This window comes from Excalfactoria chinensis, chromosome 3 (assembly GCF_039878825.1).
Source record: "Excalfactoria chinensis isolate bCotChi1 chromosome 3, bCotChi1.hap2, whole genome shotgun sequence".
Taxonomy (NCBI): Eukaryota; Metazoa; Chordata; class Aves; order Galliformes; family Phasianidae; genus Excalfactoria; species Excalfactoria chinensis.
Window position 1 is genome coordinate 82,705,219 of NC_092827.1, and position 22,868 is coordinate 82,728,086.

Below are 22,868 nucleotides of genomic sequence, written 5' to 3' on the forward strand. Positions count from 1 at the left end.
GATTATTCAGTGACTATTTGACACAGAACACAAATCATGTGTTCAGCTATCAACCTTTTCTGTTTAGAAAACAAAATAACAAATCCCTGAATATAGCCTCGTGATCTGTTGTGATGGGAGAAGCGGGAGATGGTGTTTGTGCAGGGGTGTGGTGTCACCTCCTATAGGATGGCATGCTAATGCCAAGGAGTTCACACTACAAAATCTGAGGTTTTATCATGACTTCAACAAGCTTCATGAAATCCACTGAGCACACAATATCTTCTTTACTTAAAACTTTTAGAGGAAATTGTTATTTAAAGGCGACCAGCCATTTTTTAAAGGGCTTTTATATATGCTGCTTTCCTCATAGACCCAAAGGTAAAAAGAAGCGAGTTAAAGTATCAATTTAAAGAAGAGGGGGTATATACTTTTAAATGGGAGAAGCCGTGCTGCTGAGCAGCTTCCTAAATCACCTACAGATTCTTGTCTATCAAGGACAGAAAGCAGTATTTGCTGCTTTATCAGCTCTTAACAAATTCAAGTCCATTTCTGGAGGCAGTGCACAGTTCAAGCACTTTGTTGTTCAGCAGTGAGCTGTTTCCTAAACGCCCTGGGAAAGCCTCACAGGCTGCCAAAACTATTTCCCCACCACAGAGGACAGAAGTAACTCAACTTTTTCACGATCTTTCTGGAATTGAGTATTAAATTGAAATTCACCTTCTGTCTGCTGTTCTGAACACCAAAGGGTAGTGTTGCTATTTCAGACACATCAGTCTTGCAATCCCCTCTGAGTGCGAAATTTCTGGGCCCAGAGAACCCATCGTGTCACCGCTCATAACTTTAGAATTTTCTCCATTGCTATTTCCATTACCAGCCTCTATTCCAAGGTTTATAACTTGGCAACAATAGTTTGTACTAGGATGAAATTTGTCCTGTGAAGTTTAAGGAACCCAGGAACTATTTTCTTTTCTTTCTGTTCCTTTTATTTTTTTTAACTACAGAATTATTTCTTTGGTTGTACGAAACAGAGAAGATTGCTTTTCTGTCAACAAAATACACGAAGAGTGTAATGCCTGCAAACAGCTGCACCAAGGAATTTGTCAGTGAGAAATAATTGTATTGTTACTCAAAATAGCTGTCTCTCATGTTCGTCGGCCTAAATGGCCACATCTTTATACAAGGCAGATTCTTTTCCATGGAATTTGGTACTGCAAGCTAAAAAAATTACTTTAATACATTGAATATTGGAGTAGTAGACAGACTATCGTTACTAGTGATGAAAATGTATTATATTATTTGCCTACAGAGACTTAGAAATGCTGGGCCATAACCAACTCTCAGTAAATTCAGTCTAAGAAATTGTTAAAAAAAATAATAATAAAATAAAAAGCAGCAGCACAGGCAGACAATCTGATTATATCTTTGGCAGTGCTGAGTATTTTTTCACATTTTGTTAAGTCATTGAAATATTGAATTCAAGAGACAAGGAGACTGAAAGGAATATTTAACAATTAATCTGTGGAAATAATGAGACAGAGCACCAGGCTGCAGCACATTGCTTGGTCCTGCTGGGACCCAGCCATGGCAACTCTGCCTTTCTTTGGATGGAGGTTGTTCTCCTCCAGCACAGCCCTGAAGGCACCGCATCTCTGCCTGAATGGGTGACTGCAGCCCCTCTGCGCAGTCACCCCTCTGCGCTTCGCAGGCTGAGCAGGGAACTCCTCCCGTTACACAGAGGCACAAAAGAGGTAGAGAAAGAACTCATCACTTCTTGAGTAGTACAGTCACAAAAGGGCTCCCTGTTTTTGCACCTCTTTCTTTAAATCGAACAAACGAAAACCAAAATGTTTTCCTTCCCCATGCTTTTTCTCTCTGGGAGAAGGAATAATTTTTAATAGACAAATTAAGAAAACAACAACATGGCAATTTGATTTACTGAATGAGACAGAACTAAAGGTATAACCACGGGAGGAAAGAACTCAAACAAACAAGGCACTGCAAACGTGAGATGTATGTTCCCTGCGCAAAGCCTGTTTGGCAGCACAAATGTTTAAACAGATGAAATTTCTTAAAAAGAGAGAAGAAATAAGAGTCACATTTAAACCTGATGAGGGAAAAAGAAAACAACCCAATGTACTGATGATCCTACCACAATATCCTTCAGAAAATTAAGGAGGAAAAATGATCTTAAGGTCATGTGTTCCAGCCTTGAGCATGAGGCCACAACAAATAATAATAATAATTAAAAGAAGTCCAAATCCCCCAAAAGAAAGAAGCTCCTCCAGCTTCTGAACCACACCAAAGGAATGCTCCAATTCCCGAACAGAAAGATCAGCCACAGAAACTTGTTCCTGCAATTTCTCACCTTTCAGAACCAGGGCAATACTGTATTCACTGAAGTGCAACACTGTGCAGAATGTCTCATTACATGGTGTTGAGCTTTACCAAAGGACACATACACATTTCTTCCTATTACATTTGTGAGTATGTGTTCCATCCTGTTTGTGCAATGGACTTTCCCACCCTCTGCCCTACTCCCCCCCCTCCCCCCATCCCTCCAAAAATAGAAAACAACCACAAACTTCTGGCTACCAAAAGTAGACCTCATTTAGAATGTGAGGCAAGCGTTTTGTTTCATTCCTGCTCTTGCAATTGAAAGGCACACAAACCTGCCCGGTACCTGACACACACAAAAGCCGAATTGTACTGAAGGTTTACCAAAGATCTTTATCAGAGTAAATTTGAATAGCTCTGCAGACACCAGGACCAATCTGCTTCTCAGCCATTATTTCTAAGCCAGGCAAGATTTGTTTTGTTATCAAGACTGTGAAATTTTGTTTAGGTACCACATTCAGGCTGGAGTTGACCCTAAACTGATGGCAAAGTTGGGGTGCAAGCCCCTCCAACCTCAGCTGCTAGAGTTTGTCCCAGCAAGAAGCTGGAAAATTAGGGGCTATTGAAACTACAAACGCTGCAGCTCTCCTCCCTGCAGGAACACGGGCAGAGGAGTCAGAGTGGCACTGGCCCCTGCAGCAGCATGAGTGGCACGCTTGGGGTTTGTGTGACACAACCACTTCTGAGAGCACACACCCCACAGTGGCAAAGGAACATGTGTCCTCCAGCTGCAGTTTCATTATGGGCTTGGCCCACATGGTAGAGGAATCTCACTGTCTGCCCTCTTCTCTTAATCCCACTCCTCCCTCCCCAAGAGCAGAGCAGGGAGCGCTCCACCTTCCTTCTCTGCCATTAGCAGGACAAGAAAAATTAATGAACATGTTACAACTTTCCAAGAAGTGTGATTTCCATGAACCTAAAGCATGGGGACAGGCCTGCCTGCATGTAGGTGGGTCAGCAGTTACCAGTAGAGAAACAAAAGTGTGCTGAAAGAGGCAAAAATGTGCTTGAAAAAAAAAAAGAACATTGAAATCAGTAATTGCACAGAATGAAGATACGGTAACTTAGTCTGGAAGAGAGCATTGCATACAAATTGTACACAGATGAATATTTCTACACTGCAAAAAGAAAAAGAACATTTTCTCATGTGGTTGGTTTAATCTCAAAAGCTCTTCAGCTGTTCTGATCACTTTTCAGACATAGAGAGTTAACAGTCTGCTGCATAGTTGTGATGATTTTGATGCAAGTATTCATACCTGATCCACAACATCTGCTATAATCCTGAAGTCACTCCTGACAGAAATCATAAAGAATAGTCTATCACCACAGAAGTGTAAATGTAGCACCTGTGGTGAGGTGATGGGTTGATGGCTGGAGTAGATGATCTTAGAGGTCCTTTTAAACCTTAATGATTCCCTGATTCTATGAACGGAGAGGAAAACTGAGATTCTTTCTGCCCAGAAGGGACATTTCTAGCCGTACAATGGAGATGATGGGATGATCACTCCCAGGGCATGACTGAGGAAGGAATCATTTTATATATGGGGTGAGAAGTTCGTGCTCCTAGAAGCAGATGCTAACTCATAACTGGAGTGCAGCAGTGAACTCAGGGAACATCCATGTGATTTGCTTGGATGTTAAGAAAGGTTATGTCAGCACTTGGGGAGGACTGGTACAAAATTGCTTACAAGCATCTGGGGATAACAGAGCCTCTTTGCCAGAAGCAGAGTACTGCCCAACACATTAAAGGTAAGTTAGATAAGCTGCAGAAAACACTGAGGGATCTTTAGCTTCTATCTTGACAGCAATGAGAGACAAACTTCCATTCACCCTCCTACGGGTAAACTCAGTCTGGAGAAGCTTTATTGGCTTCTCTGTAGCTGTAATGGAGATATGCTTCAGTTGTTCCTGAGGCTTTTACAGCGCAAAGGCTTTAACACCTCATTGCACTGCTGAATCAGGTCTGCCAATGTCCTGAGGAAGGATATGAACACACTGAATCCTCCAGTGCCGCCACAGAGTCAGAAAAGGAGGATTTTTATAAGGAGATCAGGTCTCCTCACTGAGAAGCAAAGGGATCTCTTTATGAACAGAACAAAAGACACTGCTGTTTTATTAACTTTAACTGGATAAGTATTTGATTTCAGTTTTAGTATGTCAGGAACGTGAGCATCTTTAGGTTTAAAATATTTACACAAACATTTTTCAGTGTATGCAAGGTGATAATTTGTATAAGTTGTAGTCAACAAGGAGACTATCTGGAATTCCTGGAAGCACATGTAGGATTAGACAGAAAGATGAACCGTTCTTTTTCCAAATGAAAACCTGCCCACAAACTGTCGGAGCAATTACATTTTGTATCCTCAAGGGTAACAGTTACAGGGTTTCTAAGTCCCATCTCCTTCACCTACCAGCTTAAAGACCTGAAATGGAAGACTATACTGTTTCTCACTAAGGAACAAAACACGTTACCCAGTATGTTCAGAAAGCTCTCTTTGGAATACTTTTTCACAAATCTGGTAGAACTCTACTTAAGGGGCACTAACTCGCTGTACTTGAGTCTTTCCTATGTAGCCCTTGGTGCTCATCACCTGCCAATGAATGAGCAGGCAGGGGTCCTGTGCTGCCTCTGCTGGCCCTGCAGGAGCTCTCTGTACTCTCTCCAGCTCTGGAATTCAGAGTCCCAGTTACCTTTTATATTAGCTAATACAAAAAGTGTAAGATACCAGCAGAATAAAAAGATGCATTCATCAGGCCCAGTTTTCTTCCTTTCCTCAGAGCAAACGATAGCCTCCCCCTGAACATAGCTTCCCCATGTTCCAGCATTTCTCTCCATCTCTGCAGAGTTTCCCTTCCTCTTGGTGAGCATTTTGCAAAGGATCTCAGTGGTGTGAAAATGTATTCCTGTGTTGTGAAATGTATTCCTGTGAGCACTGTGAAAATATGCTCATGCCTTTGAATTCCCCATTAGTGAATCTCCTACTAATCACCCTCCTCTGGCAGGCAATGTCCTCCTGTCTGTGCTTGGTGTCTTCCTGCCTATGCTTCGCTGTAACAAGTTGGCTGAGCTCAACCACCTCTGATCAAGAGGGCTTCATAGGACCATTGAAATATAGTGATTTTCAATCATTAGCCCAGCATCACGTTCAAGAATCTTTGCCGGACTTTATCTCAACATGGAGGTGAAAGACAACAGTGAATGCAGTTGTACCTCACACTACAAAAGATCACTCTGAACCACACTGAGCCCCCCTGATATAAAACCCATTAATTCACGGCCAAATCTCCCAAATTGTTAGCATGTTTCATGCAATAAGTTAGTCTAATTCTAAATGCCAACCACAGATTGTATTCTGTGCACATGTAGATATATGTGAGTACCCAGCTCTCTCCTAAATGTCATTCAGCCACTTTTAGAAACATTCATATTCAAAATTATTCAGATTTTTATAAGTGCCTCAGTGACAAGGGAACTGGTGCTCTCATGTCAGGTGCCAGTGACAATCCCAACTGCATCTGTCATTGGACTTTGCTTTGCAGTTTGACATGGCAATAGGATCTCTCCTCATAGGTTTCCCAGGTAGCCCACAAACCGTGCTGAAGCAGTGAGACTCTGGTGCAGAGAAGCCAGATTGAGAAAATGGTTCTAGCAGAAATTGTTTTTCCCCCAAGATCTAAACTAAAGATAACTGCAAACCACAGTCCATCTGTGCTCACCGAACCTTCTGAAGCATTTGTTCTATTCTTTCTTTATTGCCTCTTCAAGCAATTAAGATAAATATTGTCAAAGCAGCCCCTTTAATATGGAAAAAACAGTTTTCCTCTCCTAATTTTATGTATTACATGCTGCATGCTACCTAAGCAGGAAAATCATTAGTTCTGTATGTACAAAGCCATCACCAGGGGATCCTGCTTGACAACTGGAGCTCCTGGTACTGTGGTCATAAAACAAGTAAGGATCCTGAGGGAAGACACCAGAAGCCAATGGTGCCTGCACCAACAGCACTCAGGAACTCCCTTGACTGGAGCACAGCCTGACCCGGAGTTACAAGAAAAACCTGCCAGCAAAACACGCCGACTCACTCACCATAAAAAACTGAAGCAAAGAACCTCTGTTTTAAAGAGCAAGCACAGTGCTGCACTCCAAACACAGAGCAACGGGCTCAGCATGAGGCCAGAAAGATTTGGAAATGGCAGAAAATATTTCAAGTTCATGAAATACACTTAGGAGGCAAGAGCACAGTGCAAGCCACGAAAATAAAATGTTGATACATAAAAAGTTACTTCTACGCAATGGTTATTAATTGTGAAGTTCCTTCTGGGCAGCAAATGATACAACCGTAACACCAGGAAAAGTGCAGTTGCTTTGATACAACAGTCAGTGTGTATTTCCAGAGCATTTTAAAACAAGAGCCGCACAGAGAGAAGAGCCCCCAGCCACCTGAAGAGCTGAACTCAACCACTTCCTGAGAAAGGGCTTCACTGTGCTTCAGGTTTTCAGCCAGCTCAGTAGCACCAGAGAACCACTTTAAGCTCTCCAACCACAGCCGTTAGAAGTGTCTTCTTCTGCTTATATTTGCACTTACATTTTGTGCTTATATGTTTCTGTTTATGGTCGCACTCAGACTCTTTAAGTGTCTTTTCTTTTTCAGGATCTCCATCCTATTCTTCAAGTTTCTTCACTCACGAAAGGCAACAAAAAGGCTTTTCTACTCACTGGTACTTCCTGGGAAATAACACACTGAGCTGACACTTGTAACACCCGAGTAACCCACATGAAAGCATCCGAACTTCCACGAGTTGATCCATAAAGCTGCTATTCCATATCTACAGCAGTGCGACCAGCCGCAGAGGGCCACAGATCAAAACACAGCTGCTGGAAATTACAACTGGGAAATCACAACTGCTGTCTGAAATCCGAGTGTTTGTTCCTGGCTAATTGCTGCTCACGGTGAGGGAACGTGTGGCTTACAGCCACTGACACCAGCTAGCTAGAACAAATCACTATTGAAAGGTGGAAACTGTAACTAAAATAACTGAAGTGCAACACGCCTGACCACAAAGAGGGAAGAAAATGGCAAACGACGTCAGGTTATTTTTGCTCACCCGTGTTGATCTGAAGGAGAAAATCACCGTATTCAGAAAAATTGACAAGCTCACATAGCAACCTGTATTGCCTCACCCGCTGGGTCACTTTCAAGCTACAAGGTGACGGCAGCACTCCCAGCACGTTAACTGCTCTGCCACCAGGCCTCGAAGTGCACAGAGCTCCGTCTGCCTCAGAGTCATCTCCTGAAGGCACACTCCTGAGCTGCCACACAGAGCCCTGCCTGCTCCGCTCCCCTCCTCTGCAAACTCACAGCAAAGTAGTGGGTGGTGAGGTGTACAGAGCAGGAGGCACAGCACACAGTGATGCCGAAGGCACCTGGATAACACCTTATCGCTGACACAGTTCCAGACAGTCTCTGCTATTCTCTCTCTTTTCTTTAACCAAATATTCTAATGATTGTTTCAGGAAGAATGAAGGGCAGAAGCATACATTAAAACAAACAAACAAAGTGCAGAGATTTGGGAGAGCCTTTGTTGCTTCTAAAATTAACGAGCAGACAAAGCACACGAACCAGCGACGGTTGCTGGAAGCAAACACTATTCCAGCTGTATGAAAAACAAAAGCCACCAGCATGCCCAAAAGAGAGCAGAACGATGTTGATGAGGAACCAACACTCTCACCTTCCGAACCGGCGAGGGGTGGTTCCCGCTCCTCCCGGCGCTCTCGGGCAGAACAGCGACGCGCGGGGACCTCTAGCGGCCGAGCGGGGTCGGGCGGGGCGCTGGGGCACGGCCGGCTTCATCGCCTCCTCCTTTCAATCACAGCTGCCGCTACTGAACCGCTCGGCCGTCCATTTCTTTTCACACGTGTGCAAACCTCGGCTGTGAAAGTGACGTGGCGGCAACAACAACCGTAAAGATTTGTACACATGTACCGAGCGACACACAACGGGGAAGGTGAGCGCCGTTCGCACCCGGGGGTGCTCCCGCAGCTTCTCCACGGGCTGCGCCGGGCTGGGAGAGCTGTGGTAGAGCGACGGGGAAACGAACGGACAGCGAGAGGGTGGTGGGAAGGAACTCCCCGCGCATGATGCGAACCCGTGAGCCCGGAGCGCTGGGGAGCAGCCAGCTGCTGGCGGGGTGATGTTGCCGTGCTGGACCAGGAGCGCGGGCACGAGGCGCTGATTGACACTTCGAACTACTCGCGGCGTCCGCACGGCGAGAGAGAAAGAAGAAAGAAAGAAAGAAGAGAGAACGCCGCCGCCGCCGTCTCCTCCAGCTGTGCAGGAGAGGAGGGCTGAAGGAGCCCAGCGACGGAGCCGGGCAGCCGCCGTCCGCGGTGTGCGAGCAGTGCTCGAATCCCAACTCTCAGCTTTTTGGGGGGATAAAACGCCCCAAACTTCTCCAGCGCTTGGGCGGACGCTGAGACGAGGGCTGGGGCTCCGCGCGGCACGGGGGAGGCGCGTCCCCTCCCCTCCTACCCCGCCTCCCTCCCTCCCGCCCGCCCGGCACCGCCACCGGAGCGGTGCGGAGCGGAGCTCCCGGCCCCGCGGCCGCAACCGCGAGCGGAGTCCGAGCCCTGCGCGGCCGCTGGGCGCCGGAGCGCAGCCCTCCGCCTTCCTTCCTCCTCCTCCCCCCGGCCCGTCGCCGAGCGCTGCGAGCGGAGCCGGGGCCGGGGCAGCCGCTGCCCCCCGCCGCTGCTCGAAGCCCTGCCCTGCCCGCCCCCCTCCTCCGTCCCGCCCAAGCCATGAACTTTGGCCGCGGCCCCGCCGTGGTATTGAACGTCGGGGGCACCCGGTACTCTTTCTCCCGGGAGGTGCTGAAGGATTTCCCGCTGCGGCGGGTGAGCCGCCTGCACGGCTGCCTGTCGGAGCAGGACGTGCTGGAGGTGTGCGACGACTACGACCGGGAGCGGAACGAGTACTTCTTCGACCGTCACTCGGAGGCCTTCGGCTTCATCATGCTCTACGTGCGGCACGGACACCTCCGCTTCGTGCCGCACATGTGCGAGCTCTCCTTCTACAACGAGCTCATCTACTGGGGGCTGGAGGGCTCCCACCTCGACTACTGCTGCCAGCGACGCCTCGACGACCGCATGTCCGAGACGTGCACCTATTACTCGGCCGAGGAGCCGCCGGGGGAGCCCAGCGCCGGTCCGAGGGGCAAAGCCCGGCGTGCTGCTGCCGAGGGAGGGAAGTGGCTGGAGAGGATGCGGAGGACTTTCGAGGAGCCCACGTCTTCGCTGGCAGCCCAGGTGCTGGCCACCGTCTCCATCCTCTTCGTCATCGTGTCCATGGTGGTGCTGTGCGCCAGCACCCTGCCCGAGTGGCGGGCGCCGGAGAACCGCAGCGTGGAGGAGCAGAGCAGGTACACAGCAGAGTCAGTCAGGGAGCCCTCAGGGTAGGAGGATCCTTTATTTTCCCGCTGTCCCGTGTGTCCCGTCCCGTCTGTCCTGCCGCTCGTCCTCGTTCTCTGTAGCTGCAGCCGCGGCTGGGAAAGCCCAAACGCCGGAACGGGAGCCGGGGGCTGCGGAGACGGCTCTGCCCCGACGGCCCGGGCGGCTCCGCGCTCCGCTGTCGGGGGATCCGCCGGTGCGGGCGCAGCGCGGCTCCGTTCTCCGCGCGGCGTCTCGGAGCTGCCGCGCCCTCCCTCGTGGAAGCCGCGGGGCTCCTTAACCACAGAGAGAGGTTCGCACGCTCGGGAAATCGCGTTAGACCGTACTGTCTGCTTAGGAAATCGAACGCTTCTCTTTTCCGTAGGGGAGAACGCTTCGGGTGTTCACACGGGTCCTTCTGCTGGAGCAGACCCAGTGTGGCGGATCTGACCCGGTAAAATCTTTCATGCAGGGAGCAGCCTCGCCCCTTCCCCTTTTGCCACTCAGCATCTCTGAGCGGACCTATCGGGCTGAGCACGGAGCTCCTGAAACGCTCCATCCCGTACCCCGCTGGGCGAATGTAGATGTTTACGTTCCCTATAGACACAACACGTGTAAACACGCTAAGCATTGTGAAACAGTTGCAGAAAGGCACGGGTTTTAGGCTCAGCTCCGAGTCCTCCAAGCTAGAGCAACCCCTTTGTTTTCCCTCTTTGTGACCTCAGCTCGGGGTTACAGCCATGTAACTCTGCCGACTTCGGTATCACCACTCTCCATCTTCTGCTCTCCTAGAGAACAGAATGAGCGCTGCTCCACTAAGAGTCCTCTCATAAATAAGCCTCAGACAACACAGATTAAAGTAAATGCTTCTTGTATTTCCCACATCTCTTCGTTTAAAGCCAATAGAATATTCAACGAAAAGTGGATTCAGCTTCTACTCTGCTCAAGGGGCCCCACAGTGAAACTGCAGCCCCGTCATTACGAAATTACCATCTTTTACCATAGAGTTAATTGGAATGTGATATATCACATTCAGCCAAATTAATTCCTTGGAAAGTATTTTCCTAGTTTCCATTAACTTAATGGAAAGTGCACCTGTATTTCTGCTTGTAGCCGAGCCAAAGCATTAATTGTATGAACAACAAGAAAGCAGCTACAGATTGAGAAGCTCTTGGTTCCTGCCCAGATGCAGCTATGTCAGAAGCTGCTCTTACACGTTCTTCCAGTTAGGAAGCCTTACATAACCTCTGCAGAGTTACTTCAGATGGGGGATTCTCTGCATGACCTCTCTGTAAGGCAGCACGTTGCTTGGATATCCCCACTAGATACAGGAAAATACGTGCAAGAGCAACATAACATCAATGTGGCATTTTGGCCATATCTTTGATCACATCTTTATGATGTGGACATTAACAGTTTTCCACTTGCTAAGAATTTAATGTGCAGGTGAACAAGGCAGATGACGTAGTTTTTCTTTCACATTACCTTCATCTTCAAGAACATGTATAGAAACGCATACTTTAACTCCTCTGATTGTATACTGTGTAACAAGGTTTGGGGTTCTAAATACTCATGAGTTTTCCTGTATAGCCAAGAGCCTGCCAAGGCAGGGAAGTCTGCTTTTAAAATGGAAAGCAGCACTGCCAGTGTCAGGGTGTTTCCCTAGGACCAGCTGCAGCAGTCTATGGATTGGCAATAATAACTATAAAAGTTGCTGTGAATAATTTCTAACCTTCTCACAAAAGTCTGTTGTACACAAACACACAGGCTGGTTCATTTCATGTGTGTCTTAGCCCGTGTGCTATCATCTCTGTACGTGAATTAACAGCAATTTAATGTGAACACACTGACAACAGATACAAGTGTATTCCTTCCTGTCCACAGCTTGTCAACTCCTGATGTGGCCTTGTCCCCTTAGAAGAGCCACTCCTTCCCTTGTTCTGCATGCCGCATCATGACTAAAGTGCCTGCAATGTCTAGAGAAAAAGAGTGAGCTACCACCATTGCTTTTGGGTGATCCAGTTAAACTGTATCTACCAACTCTTGCCAGAGGATTTGACCTAGGACCAGAGGGAATGGTTTCAAGCTGTGTCAGGGGAGATTCAGGCTGGACATTAGGAAATATTACTTCTCAGAAAGGGTGGTCAGGCACTGGAATGGACTGCCTAGGGAGGTGGTGAAGTCACCGACCCCCGGGGTGTTCAAGGAAAGACAGGATGTTGTATTGATGGACATGGTTTAGTGGGAGCTATTGGTGATAGGTGAACGGTTGGGCTGGATGATCTTTTAGGTCTTTTCCAACCTTGGTGATTGGAATATATGCCTGGTTGTCAATTGACATCATTTCATTTACCTTTCCTTAAGTAACCAAAACCTGAGCAGCTTACCTGAAAGTCTGACCTTAGAAATTGCACAGCAGTGCATGGAGAGACTTACTGTGGCAGCACCGCCTGTCAGTGAGAGCGCTTGTAGAAACTTTCCACTAGTTCCAGAGCCATCCTAAAGTTCCAAGTGAAATTCTGTCTTTTGTTCATTAAGCGAGGTATCTTACTGGAACAGAGAAATTCTATGTAACATATAATATGCAGTAATGATTATTGCCAGGAGAAACTGTGACATTATTGCTGTAAGGAGGTGGGTTCTGACATATGGCACTGTAGTTACCAGTACAAAGAATTCGCATTATCCTTAAAAACACATTTCAGAAAGTTTTAGAAATAGAAATTGAATGAGCTTATCTAGAACTCATCAGAAAGGAGGTCATGGATGGAACTGACTATTCAAATCAGTATCAGTCAGTGCTTAGATGAGCATTACCTCAGGAAGTTCAGTGGCTCTAAAATCTTGCTGATATTTTCATTCTTTCATAGGTTTACCAATGAAAATAACAACTGTCCTTTTCTCAGTGTTGCTTTACTGATGGCTTGGAAAGGTGCCACACAAGTCGTTTCTGTGGCTGAACTGAGGTAACCACATACAGAACTGCTTAGGGCAGCTGTAGTGGAAACAGCTCAGTCAGGGTGTCTCCCCTATATCTGAACATTGTTTCTAAGGGCAAGGTGGTAACAAATTCCATAATGTACAAAGTCAGCCTCTTTAATGATGTTTGCAGTAAGGGTTACTACTGCTGCTAATTAATACCAGCTGTGTTTATATCTTTTGGTGGTGGTGGTGGTGATTTTTTTCCTATTATACAAACTTACCTTTCCTATTATACAAAACCTCTTCATCAGAAGAGGAATTGAGTCCACCAAATTTTTCCCATATCCTTCTCAGCGACCCTTATGTTGCTATGACCTTTCACTGCGATAGCACCGTCAAAGGGTGAGCAGCATACGTCTGTTGGTGGTCCTTGCAGTAACACCCTTTAGAGGGCAACAGAGAACTCCAAGGCTTTTAAAGGAGAGAGAGATGAAGAACCCGACCTCCAAATTTCACAGATCTCAAGGCCAATATAATTCCCTCATTTGCAGAGGGTTCGCCTTCCTCAGGTCCACGTTTAGGATGAAGGATGAGCTATTAAAATTTTCTCGCATTCTATGATTTCTCTCTTCCCCAACTTGGCACGTTTCACTTACCAGAACTAAAGATTTGCATCAGATCTGCACAGTTTAGGAGCAGACAGGAGGGACACATGTCTCCCTTCTGTTGCTTCTGGCAATTTCAAGCCATCTTTGCTCTCTTCTGAACTATGCCAATGTCACATACTGAGAGTCTCTGATCACGGACCCATCCTTAAACTGACCAGAAGCATCACCTTCTGGAGGGAGTTTGAGCCTGTGACAAGAAGTAATTTGAAGCTGCTTGACTTAGAGCCAGCGCAGTTCTACCTACCTGTCTTTAAACTGTTTTTCTAAGACTAAAATGGGTAGCTAGGTAGCATAAAAAGCGTCTGTTGCCTCTTTTCCACTTACGATTAAACTGATATTGAAAAAATCCCTCTGTTGTCACACGCATATGATTGCTGTGTTGTTAAGCAAAAGAATTTAAACAGCGTTTCTCAACGGATGCCAGTCAGCTTTTTTTTTTCTTTTCTTTTTCATGTCTGCAAAACATCAGCTTAAAAAGTTACATTTGAATTTCAGAGGCACAGAAATCATTATTAATTCAGAACACCCAAACGTTCACGTTCAACAACTGTTCATAAACATAAGCAATTCTTTCTTGGAGAAAATTGGTTGTAAAAGCAGGCTGAAGGTAATGAGCAGAACTCCAGGTTTAGTTTTAAAAGCAAAGATGGGGATTTTTCTTGTGAATTTAAGAGATCTTAGAAAAACTGAGATAGCACAAAGAATGGACACGCTTTGCTCCTTGGCCACAGTAGAACCTGAACAATCTCACCGGGGCTGGGTGCTAATCACACACTCCAAGACTGTGACAAAGATGCTGAGGACCTCAGGGCTGGGATGTTCCTATCCAGATGTTGCCTGGAAGCTAAGAAGCATTTTCCCCTTCTCCAGGCAGTGCTGGTCATTACACCTCCCCACAAGAGGCAGGCACTAACCGACATTTCATGCATTGAGAGATACTGCTACCAGAGCAGGGATAGAAGGGGAAAATGCCTGCAAAACTGGCTGTTCTCTGGTCCTTGCTCTGTACTTTGTATGTAGGCAGAAGTACTGTTGATTTCAAGAGGATTAAAAAAGGCTTTTTGTTGAAATGATGACAAGTCTTCCTGAGCAGGAGTTTGATCTTTCCGGCTACTGCTTGGGATGTTCTTCAGGTGACATGGGAATAGGATTTAGCAACAATTTAACACATCGGTGCTGACAGCCTCGAATCCCGTCATAGACTGTCTTTAACCGTTTCATGTTTTCCTCGTGTCCTGTCGATGTTTATGTTCTACTTAGAAACTCAATCGGTAACAGAGCCACAAATGAATATTTTGGGGAGATTTCAGCTGAATCATGAGGGAATACTGAAAGTGTACAAACTGGCACATTGCGCCAAGGCGTTAATAATAATCTCAAACACTTTATGATGCTATTATACTAAAAAAAAAAATAATATTAAATCATATTGCAAAACTAGTCTTGTTAGTGATTGAAAAATATTTTGCAAGCACTTTAATTTAGTGAACATAAAAGTGCCTATTCCAAAAGGAAGTTATTAGATGGAACAGAAGATTAAACACTGACTGGATTACAGCAGAAGTGAGGTTCAGAAAAGCTTCATTGTCAGTTTATGGCCAAAAGACTCATTAAGTATCAAGAGGCAATTTCTAAAAAAAACCAAAAAACAAAAAACCAACAAAATCCCATCCTCTTTTATGCAACTTGGGTCTGGGCCAATGAACAGTAAGTTTGAGCAGAAATAACCTATTGTTAATTAAAAACTAGAACTTCATATTCTTTGGCTATCCAGATTTTGTGGGGGAATCACCAAATAAATACTTCCTGTACTGAGCTTGTTTTTAATTTCCTTTCCCCTTTTTGGATATCAGCTATTTTAAAACTGAATGAACAAAACAAACATTAAACTGGAATAGGTATTACATTTTACCAAATAAAGCTCATGATTTAATTGTACACTTAGATACAGATGCTAATGCAGCTCATTATTTCAGGAACAGGCAGTCTGTCATGTGAACTTGCAGCAATATTTTAAGAATTGATTACAGTTTGGTAACATTAGTCTTTAGTCAGTTAGTGAATTTCAGCTGCCCTTAGCTTGATACTAAATTCCTTGAACGATTTTGATTTTCTTATTAGATATTATTTCTCCATTGACAAGGATATAACTTAGTTATAAAGATAAGTCACTATAAGGAAGATGGAGACGATCTGAAGGTGGAAACACAGTATATAGAGCTCTAGGTCTCACAGCAGGTCAGAGGTTTCTAGCTGTGCTCACCAAATCACTCGCTTAGGTGATTCATTAGGATGGGTGAAAGAAAAAAAAAGCGAGGAGAGGAGGAACAAGTGGAGGAACAACACACTTCAATTGTGTCTAAATAGTAAGACAAGACCCTTCTTTGTCACCTCCCAAGCCAGAATGTGTTGTAATTGATGTGAAAAAGGGATTGATTAAAAAAAAACAAAAACTAAATGGAGAAATGGAAGCTCAATATATTGTCAAGAAGATGTAATGCAGCTCCACTATTTTGGATCTTGCTTTACCATTTTACATCACTGATGTTCCCTAGCTCTCTTGTAGTCTACAATGAAAGGTTCTCCAGTTCTTCCTGAAGCAGTATAATTGACTTACAGTATTTCTCATGCTCAGGACTGTTGGAGTAGAAGAATGGATTCATCACATTTCATCTAACATGGATTTTTACTTGCACAACTGTTTCCCAAAGTTATGCCAGAGCAATGAATGAACAGTGATTCATAAAGCTAACTTCTACTTAGTCGCAATGATTAGGACCTAGCTTCCTCAGGACTTGACTCACAGATAACCTGCCAATTTGGGATACAGTGGAGGAATTACACCACCACTGTCTTAGGGGCATCCGGAGGAAATACCACACGAAGCAATTTTGAATAGTAAAATTAAGAATGTCTTTTTCATTTAAATGCTCATTGTCGTAGGGCACAGGCAAAATTATCAGAGAAAATCTCATCAGATGGAATGGAACAAAGTTTGTTGACACTGTAAAATACTCTTGGCTGCAAATTTATTTCCAGCTCCTTTTTTTTTTTTTTTTTTTTTTGGAATAATTACAGGAAGACTCAGCCAACTTAGAAGCACATCCAGCCCTCATCAGTTTGTTCATTACTATAACCATGCTGTTTGGCTTCTTTTGCTACGTGATGTTTTATTATTTTCTAGTCATGTAGGTAAAAATGACTGAAGTGAATTGACCCACTAACATTTTTTTTCTTGATTTTTCAATGCGGAGTAATAAAAATTCACATCTGTACAATAACTTTCATATATTCTGTACAAGACTTGTTTAGAAGGCGTTATGATCTGAACTTCCTTTTTAAAACCAAATCGGGATCTGACATAGTCACCACTCACTATTATTATCAGGAACACCAGTGTCTTCAAAGGCTTAATTTTTAAGAGAACACCTAATTCCTAAGGGAAAGCTATTTTTGAAATTCATAGGTCCCTACATCAGAGATTGCTAATGTGAACAAGTATTTTATAAGCCCTTTATTAAGAAAGGCACCTTGCTTATAGGGCTTTCATTGGTTTTTGTGAAACACGAATAAGATTATAACAAGGTCTGTGGCTGGAATTATAGCATACATGATGAATATACATCAACTATCACTACTGTCTTTACTTTTTAGTATATAACTGAAGTGAATAAAGAAATAAAGCTAAACCTTTAGTGTGTGAAGCTTTTATGAAGGTTGTTTTATCATCTGTTAACATAATTACAGCAGTTATAAAAGAATCTGTCTCTCTAGCAGCCCACTGTCTTAACAATAATGTCAACAGATTTCAGTAACAGTAAATATGTATGTATATGTAAACGTGTTACAGAAACAAAACTTTGTGCTTTAAATGAAAGTTGAATATTACTTACAAGTCATTATCATTTCTATAGACAGTAACTTACTGGAAAACATGCAGTAGAAAAAGATGAACTTAGCATTTTCAAGTCTCCATTCCACGATCACTTAGGTGTCAGACCTGTTGGTAGAGATGGCATTGGTGAGTGGCTTTTTCTTTGCGCAAAAAGTTAGTGAAAGCAAACAAAGGAAAGAGAGAAATATTAGCTCCTGTTCCACCCAATATTAAGCAAGTGACAACCGTTTGAATTCCTAAAGAAAAGGGTTATTTTGAGATGTGATATTCAATAGAATGTGCACAACCGTTATCAAATAATTGCAGAGAAAAATTATCTTCTGTTTCTACCTTCCAGTGTTTCAATTTGAAAATGTTCTCAAGTCTCACATGCTCATACAGGACTTCAAAACACTCAAGAGAGTACAGAAATCACCCTCCAGGACAGCAGTGCTTTCTTTTATCAAGGCAGCTATTTGTATTCGAGAAGACGATCCTATCAGTTTGCTTCCCCTGACATTTTGCTATGGCACAGTTTAGAGGGAGTTACATTTAAAAGAAAATATAAAATTCAGTAATGCTATGCATAGTGGTAAACGAAGGCACACCAGATTGTTACTTTGGTGCTATGTGTACCCAGAGGTGAATAAAATACTATCTGTATTTAGTGGCAATACTATGAAATCTTGAATACAGTTCTAGGTAAGCCCCTGTTTGGGATGCAAATAAGACTGGTTTCAGCTGGTTCTTGAAGAGCCAATTTGCATGAATTATCTGATGCAATAGATGATTTCCACCTACTCCATCTTCACTTTCATTCTAGTTTAGCAGTCTGGATCAACACATTGCCAGTTCACCGATCCACAGTCCTTGGTATTCTTAAGTGGATCAAGCCTCGCGGATTTAAAACAAAACCAAGAAGTATTTTAGATTATGTTACACACTGGCATTGGTGGCACAGCATTTTCTCTTAGGTCCCAGATTTTGTAGGCATATTTCTCCAGTATTAGGATAGGCATATGTAATCCATAGGAAATGATCAGCGAATGAGTTCTTAGCACAGATCAGTTTAAACTCCTCATTAGATCCTAAGGTTATTTGCTGAAACCTGGTCCTTCATGCTCAGAATAAAAATAGTGTGGCTTTCTGTTTGTTGTTTGTGAAGGTCTGAATGTCAATTTTGGTAATGTCTGTGAAAAAAAAAAACAACAAAAAAACATCAAACCCCCACTAAAGCCCTTCCACAGAACATAAACGCTGTACTTTTTTTCTTTTGACAGGATAATTGAAGCTATCTGCATAGGCTGGTTCACTGCAGAGTGCATTGTGAGGTTCATCGTGTCAAAGAACAAGTGTGAGTTTGTCAGAAGACCTCTCAACATTATTGATTTACTGGCAATTACTCCTTACTACATCTCTGTTCTAATGACAGTTTTTACAGGGGAAAATTCACAGCTCCAGAGGGCTGGAGTCACCTTGAGGGTCTTAAGAATGATGAGGATTTTTTGGGTGATTAAACTGGCTCGTCATTTCATTGGCCTTCAAACACTTGGTCTGACTCTGAAGCGCTGTTACAGAGAGATGGTGATGCTCCTTGTCTTTATCTGTGTTGCTATGGCAATTTTCAGTGCACTTTCCCAGCTGCTTGAAAATGGGCTGGACTTGGGAACAAAGAATAAGGATTATGCCAGCATCCCTGCTGCTTGTTGGTGGGTGATCATCTCTATGACCACAGTTGGTTACGGTGACATGTGTCCCATCACGGTACCGGGAAGGATTCTTGGAGGAATCTGCGTGGTTAGTGGCATCGTTTTACTAGCCTTGCCTATCACTTTCATTTATCATAGCTTTGTGCAGTGTTACCATGAGCTCAAGTTCCGATCTGCTAGGTATGGTAGAAGCCTCTCTGCTGAATTCTTAAATTGACCCAACTTGAATTCTGTTGTAGTTACTTGCTAAGCTTTGTCTTAGAAGAGAATGGTGGAAAGACCCTTCATGTTGTCTGGATGGTCCTATGGAACAACATTCTCGCCCGCCTGGAGAAAACCCGTCACCATTCAGACAGGAAGGATGGCTACTGACCTTGGGTATCTTGCAAGGAGAGAGAGTGATGTTTCAAATTCAAGAGAACAAAATGACAGAACAGGATTCAGAAGTCCTCAACCAGGCCAGCTTGGTCTTCAGTTTGCCTTTCCACACAAAAGCAGAACAAATAAATGGGCTTAGCACCAAGGTCCATCATTCCCATAATTACATCTTATATCATTCAGAGCAATGTGTAGCAGAAGTACATGCAGCTCTGAATGTTGTAGCAAAGACCTCCCTAACCACAGTTACTTTCTTCTCTGCAATCAAACCTTTAATAGAAGTGTTGTACTTTATGAAGATCAACATAAAAATACTGGCATTGATAAATATATTTTCAGGTAGTTTAGTGGGAGAGCTATCCAAATTTTTTATACACTCAGTTCAACTCCATCCACCTGAAGTTACGTAACTTCATAAGCATTTTTTTTCCACTTAATTAGACATTTATCTATATCATAGCGAAAGCTCTCTAAGTCAAATTACAAAATTTCATCACTTGAAATAATCTGGAGAAAGCACTGGAAAACAAAAGTAGCTTCTCCCTGTCACATGAGACCCTCCATTATCTTTAGATTATGCAATCCTTAACAAAAGTGATACACTTTATGGAAGTTTTAAAAACAATTGCCCAAAAGATATCAGAGGAAGTGAAATACAGAAGTGCAAGTTGCACTTGGCAAAAGGGAATATTCTCCAGTGTAACTACAAATTAAAATGAATCAAGTTAGGTTCTGAAATGCTGTTCACTACATTTCTTGTGTAGTACTGCTAAATAGCCTTGTACTGTATAATTCTGAAAAGCTGCTATATAGAACTGTGCAGTTACATACTAAGACACTTTTAGGTACAGCTTTACAAATTTGGGTACCAATAAACATCAGTGAGGAACCTTATTACTAACCTCAAAGTTCAGAGTTGTCAGCATAGTTGAATTCGGTGTGCTTGCCTTAAAATAATGCATTTAATATTACTGCGCTGTAGAAGCATCTTTTGTATACGTATTTGTTAACAGCTTTAGAAATAAAATGAATACCACCTAGAAAACACAGATGTGGAACTGCTCGCTCAGAGAGAAATATCATGTTGGCCAGTGACTGGTATGTTGAAGGCTCTACCCTGAAAGAGCACTTGAGACTTGAACAATCTATTAGAATTTTATGCGGTCTCAGTGTTAAGTAGTCCTAAAGAAATACATAGAAAAATAAAATGTTTCTGAAGACCTGAAAAGAATTTTAGCAGCTTTCTCAAAGACAAGCTTGACTTTTCCTTCAGCAGTTTTAAAAGAATGTATTATTGAGTAACGTTACAGACATACCTCCATTTCTTGTCACTGGTGCATTCTGGTGCACAGGTGGTCAGCTGTAAACTTCCCTATTCTGCTATACTTATGCCTTTTGTATCAGAATTATGTAGTTCAGAAATGTGCTCATGCAACCACAGAGAGGTGAATATCAGTTAAGCAAGAAATTCTTAGGTGAGATTCACAGCTGATGTTAGCTAGGCAAGCAGCGACTTCAGAGACACTCAGAGATGTCTTACACCAGTGAAGATGCTGGCTCTGTATTCCTGCATGTGTACCTATATATATCCTGCATATATTATATATTATAGTCAGTTGCAATGTTTTCTCCTCCTTACAAAAAATTCCTCCTTGATAAAACTGAAATTTCAACCTTAAATCCAAACATAGCTGTTTGAAGAAAATGATATTTTTATCTTTTAATGAATAGTTTATTTTGGCAGTATAAAAATAATCCAAATTTCAAGGAGAAAACTTCTATTTTTTTTTTTTTTTAAACTTTTCTCCATCTTCTGTTCCTTTAAAAATGGAAAAACAAAAACAAACTAACGAACAAAAAAACAATACCCAGTTAAGATCTTCTACCTACAAATTGTCAGGGTATTTCCCTTTGGAAAAGTACCAGTAAATGCCCTTAAAAATGACTTTGTCTTTTGTTCCTTGATCAAATCAATACTCTGGGGTAGAACCCTTCTCCCACAAAACAACTCATCATCAGGATGTCAATTGTTTGGAATCAGTATACAATGGAAATGTACTTTAAAGTATGTTGCAATCTTGATTCCAAGACGAAATAAAACACATTGCACTACTACTCAATACTATCATAAATCTAACTTTTAGATGCTTGTATAAAGGAAAAAAAAAAAAACAAACAAAACTCACAACAACAAATTAATGCATATATTAACTTGTGAATATCAATTTGCACATTGAATCATTTTGTATAAGCAATTAAGTACAGGAAATTTTCAAAGATGAAAATACCAGGTTATATCTGGTACACAAACAAAATGTTTGGTCCTTCATGAATTGTTTTCCAGCTAATTAATCTGTTCCCCAGTGTAAAAAGATTAGCTACTGAAAATAATTGTGTAAAGGAATAAATCTGTGGAGATTATATACTTTTTTTATATAGTTTGTGTTCAATTTTTTGTATGGCAAAATGTGGACAGAATGACCTTATGTATTTTTAATTCAGCTATAATAAAATATTATTTTGAAACTGCTCTCTTTATAAGACAACTAAGAAGAAATACTGCTGGGTTGGTTCTTCTGTTGTAGGGGTATTTTAGTTGTTTTTTTGTTTTGGTTTGGTTTTTTTGCTGGTGTCTTATGATTATCAGCATGTAGACTTTGGTTTCCTTAGAAACCAAGTTGAAGTAACATGATCTCAACAGTAACCTTAAAAGAGAATCTTAAACTAAGCAATTAGGGTTCCTGATTTCTAGCAGTATATGTTATACCATTTTCTATGGACAAGTGTTTTACTTTTTTTTTTTTTTTTTTTTTTTTTTTCTCTCTCTTTTGTTCTGTTTTGTTTAGTGAAACTATAAATAAAATGAATTGTGGTAAAAAATAAGAACATATTTGAACAGGTGAAACTTTTACTGAAAGTGTACTTGAGATTGTGTTTTATGCAGCCATTGGATACAATGCTTTCTTTTAAAATACAGCATGTCAATGCCAAATGAGGACAAACTGGCTCATTTCTAGTGTTTGCCGGTTTTAATCCAACACAATAGAAATATTCAATGGTTGGTACCTCTCTGGTTGTTAGAAACGTTTGCAATTGAAACAAATTAAATAAAAAACAAAATAATAAAAGCAAAGATGAATGAAGAAAACTTACAATTGTGACCCAGCCTTTCTGTTCACCTGAAGTTAAATCAATGCCAATGAATTCTGAAGTACCATTGAAAACAGCAAAGGTTAATCATAACTTAGTGAAGATCAAACTTCAGATTTGATCCTTATGACTGACCTGCTGGGAACTGTACACTGGCTGCAGACCTTCAGGGTATTCACTGCCACTTAAACATTTGATAATTACTGAAATCACTGTAATGGAAAGGTGCCCACATTACATCTATCTTCCTTTTAGAGTTCTTCATGGAGCATCATCCTCAAAAACTGCAGAGAATGAAAGACAGTTTTCTTTGATGTAAATCTGTGAAGTAACATTTATTTCACAGACACCTGCAAAAAGGAAACAAA

General features: G+C 42.5%; 1 protein-coding gene across 2 annotated transcripts; it reads left to right on the top strand.

The window, feature by feature from the left end:
• Window positions 1-8,749: 8,749 nt before the first annotated feature.
• On the top strand, window positions 8,750-21,867 carry KCNG3 (potassium voltage-gated channel modifier subfamily G member 3). Of its 2 annotated transcripts, none has more exons than XM_072332609.1 (2): window positions 8,750-9,825; window positions 18,544-21,867. In XM_072332609.1, exons 1-2 carry the CDS (start codon window positions 9,173-9,175, stop codon window positions 19,187-19,189), a joined length of 1,299 nt encoding a protein of 432 aa, XP_072188710.1. In that variant the 5' UTR covers window positions 8,750-9,172; the 3' UTR covers window positions 19,190-21,867. The 2 variants fall into 2 exon arrangements, with proteins under 2 accessions (XP_072188710.1, XP_072188709.1); XM_072332608.1 differs by having other exon boundaries at window positions 9,035-9,792.
• Window positions 21,868-22,868: the final 1,001 nt, after the last annotated feature.

Excerpts from the sequence above, each read along its gene's own strand:
- KCNG3 (XM_072332609.1), top strand. The coding sequence starts at position 9,173 with ATGAACTTTGGCCGCGGCCCCGCCGTGGTATTGAACGTCGGGGGCACC. Across the intron at positions 9,826-18,543 it reads TCAGTCAGGGAGCCCTCAGG|GATAATTGAAGCTATCTGCA; the intron begins GTAGGAGGATCC and ends TTCTTTTGACAG.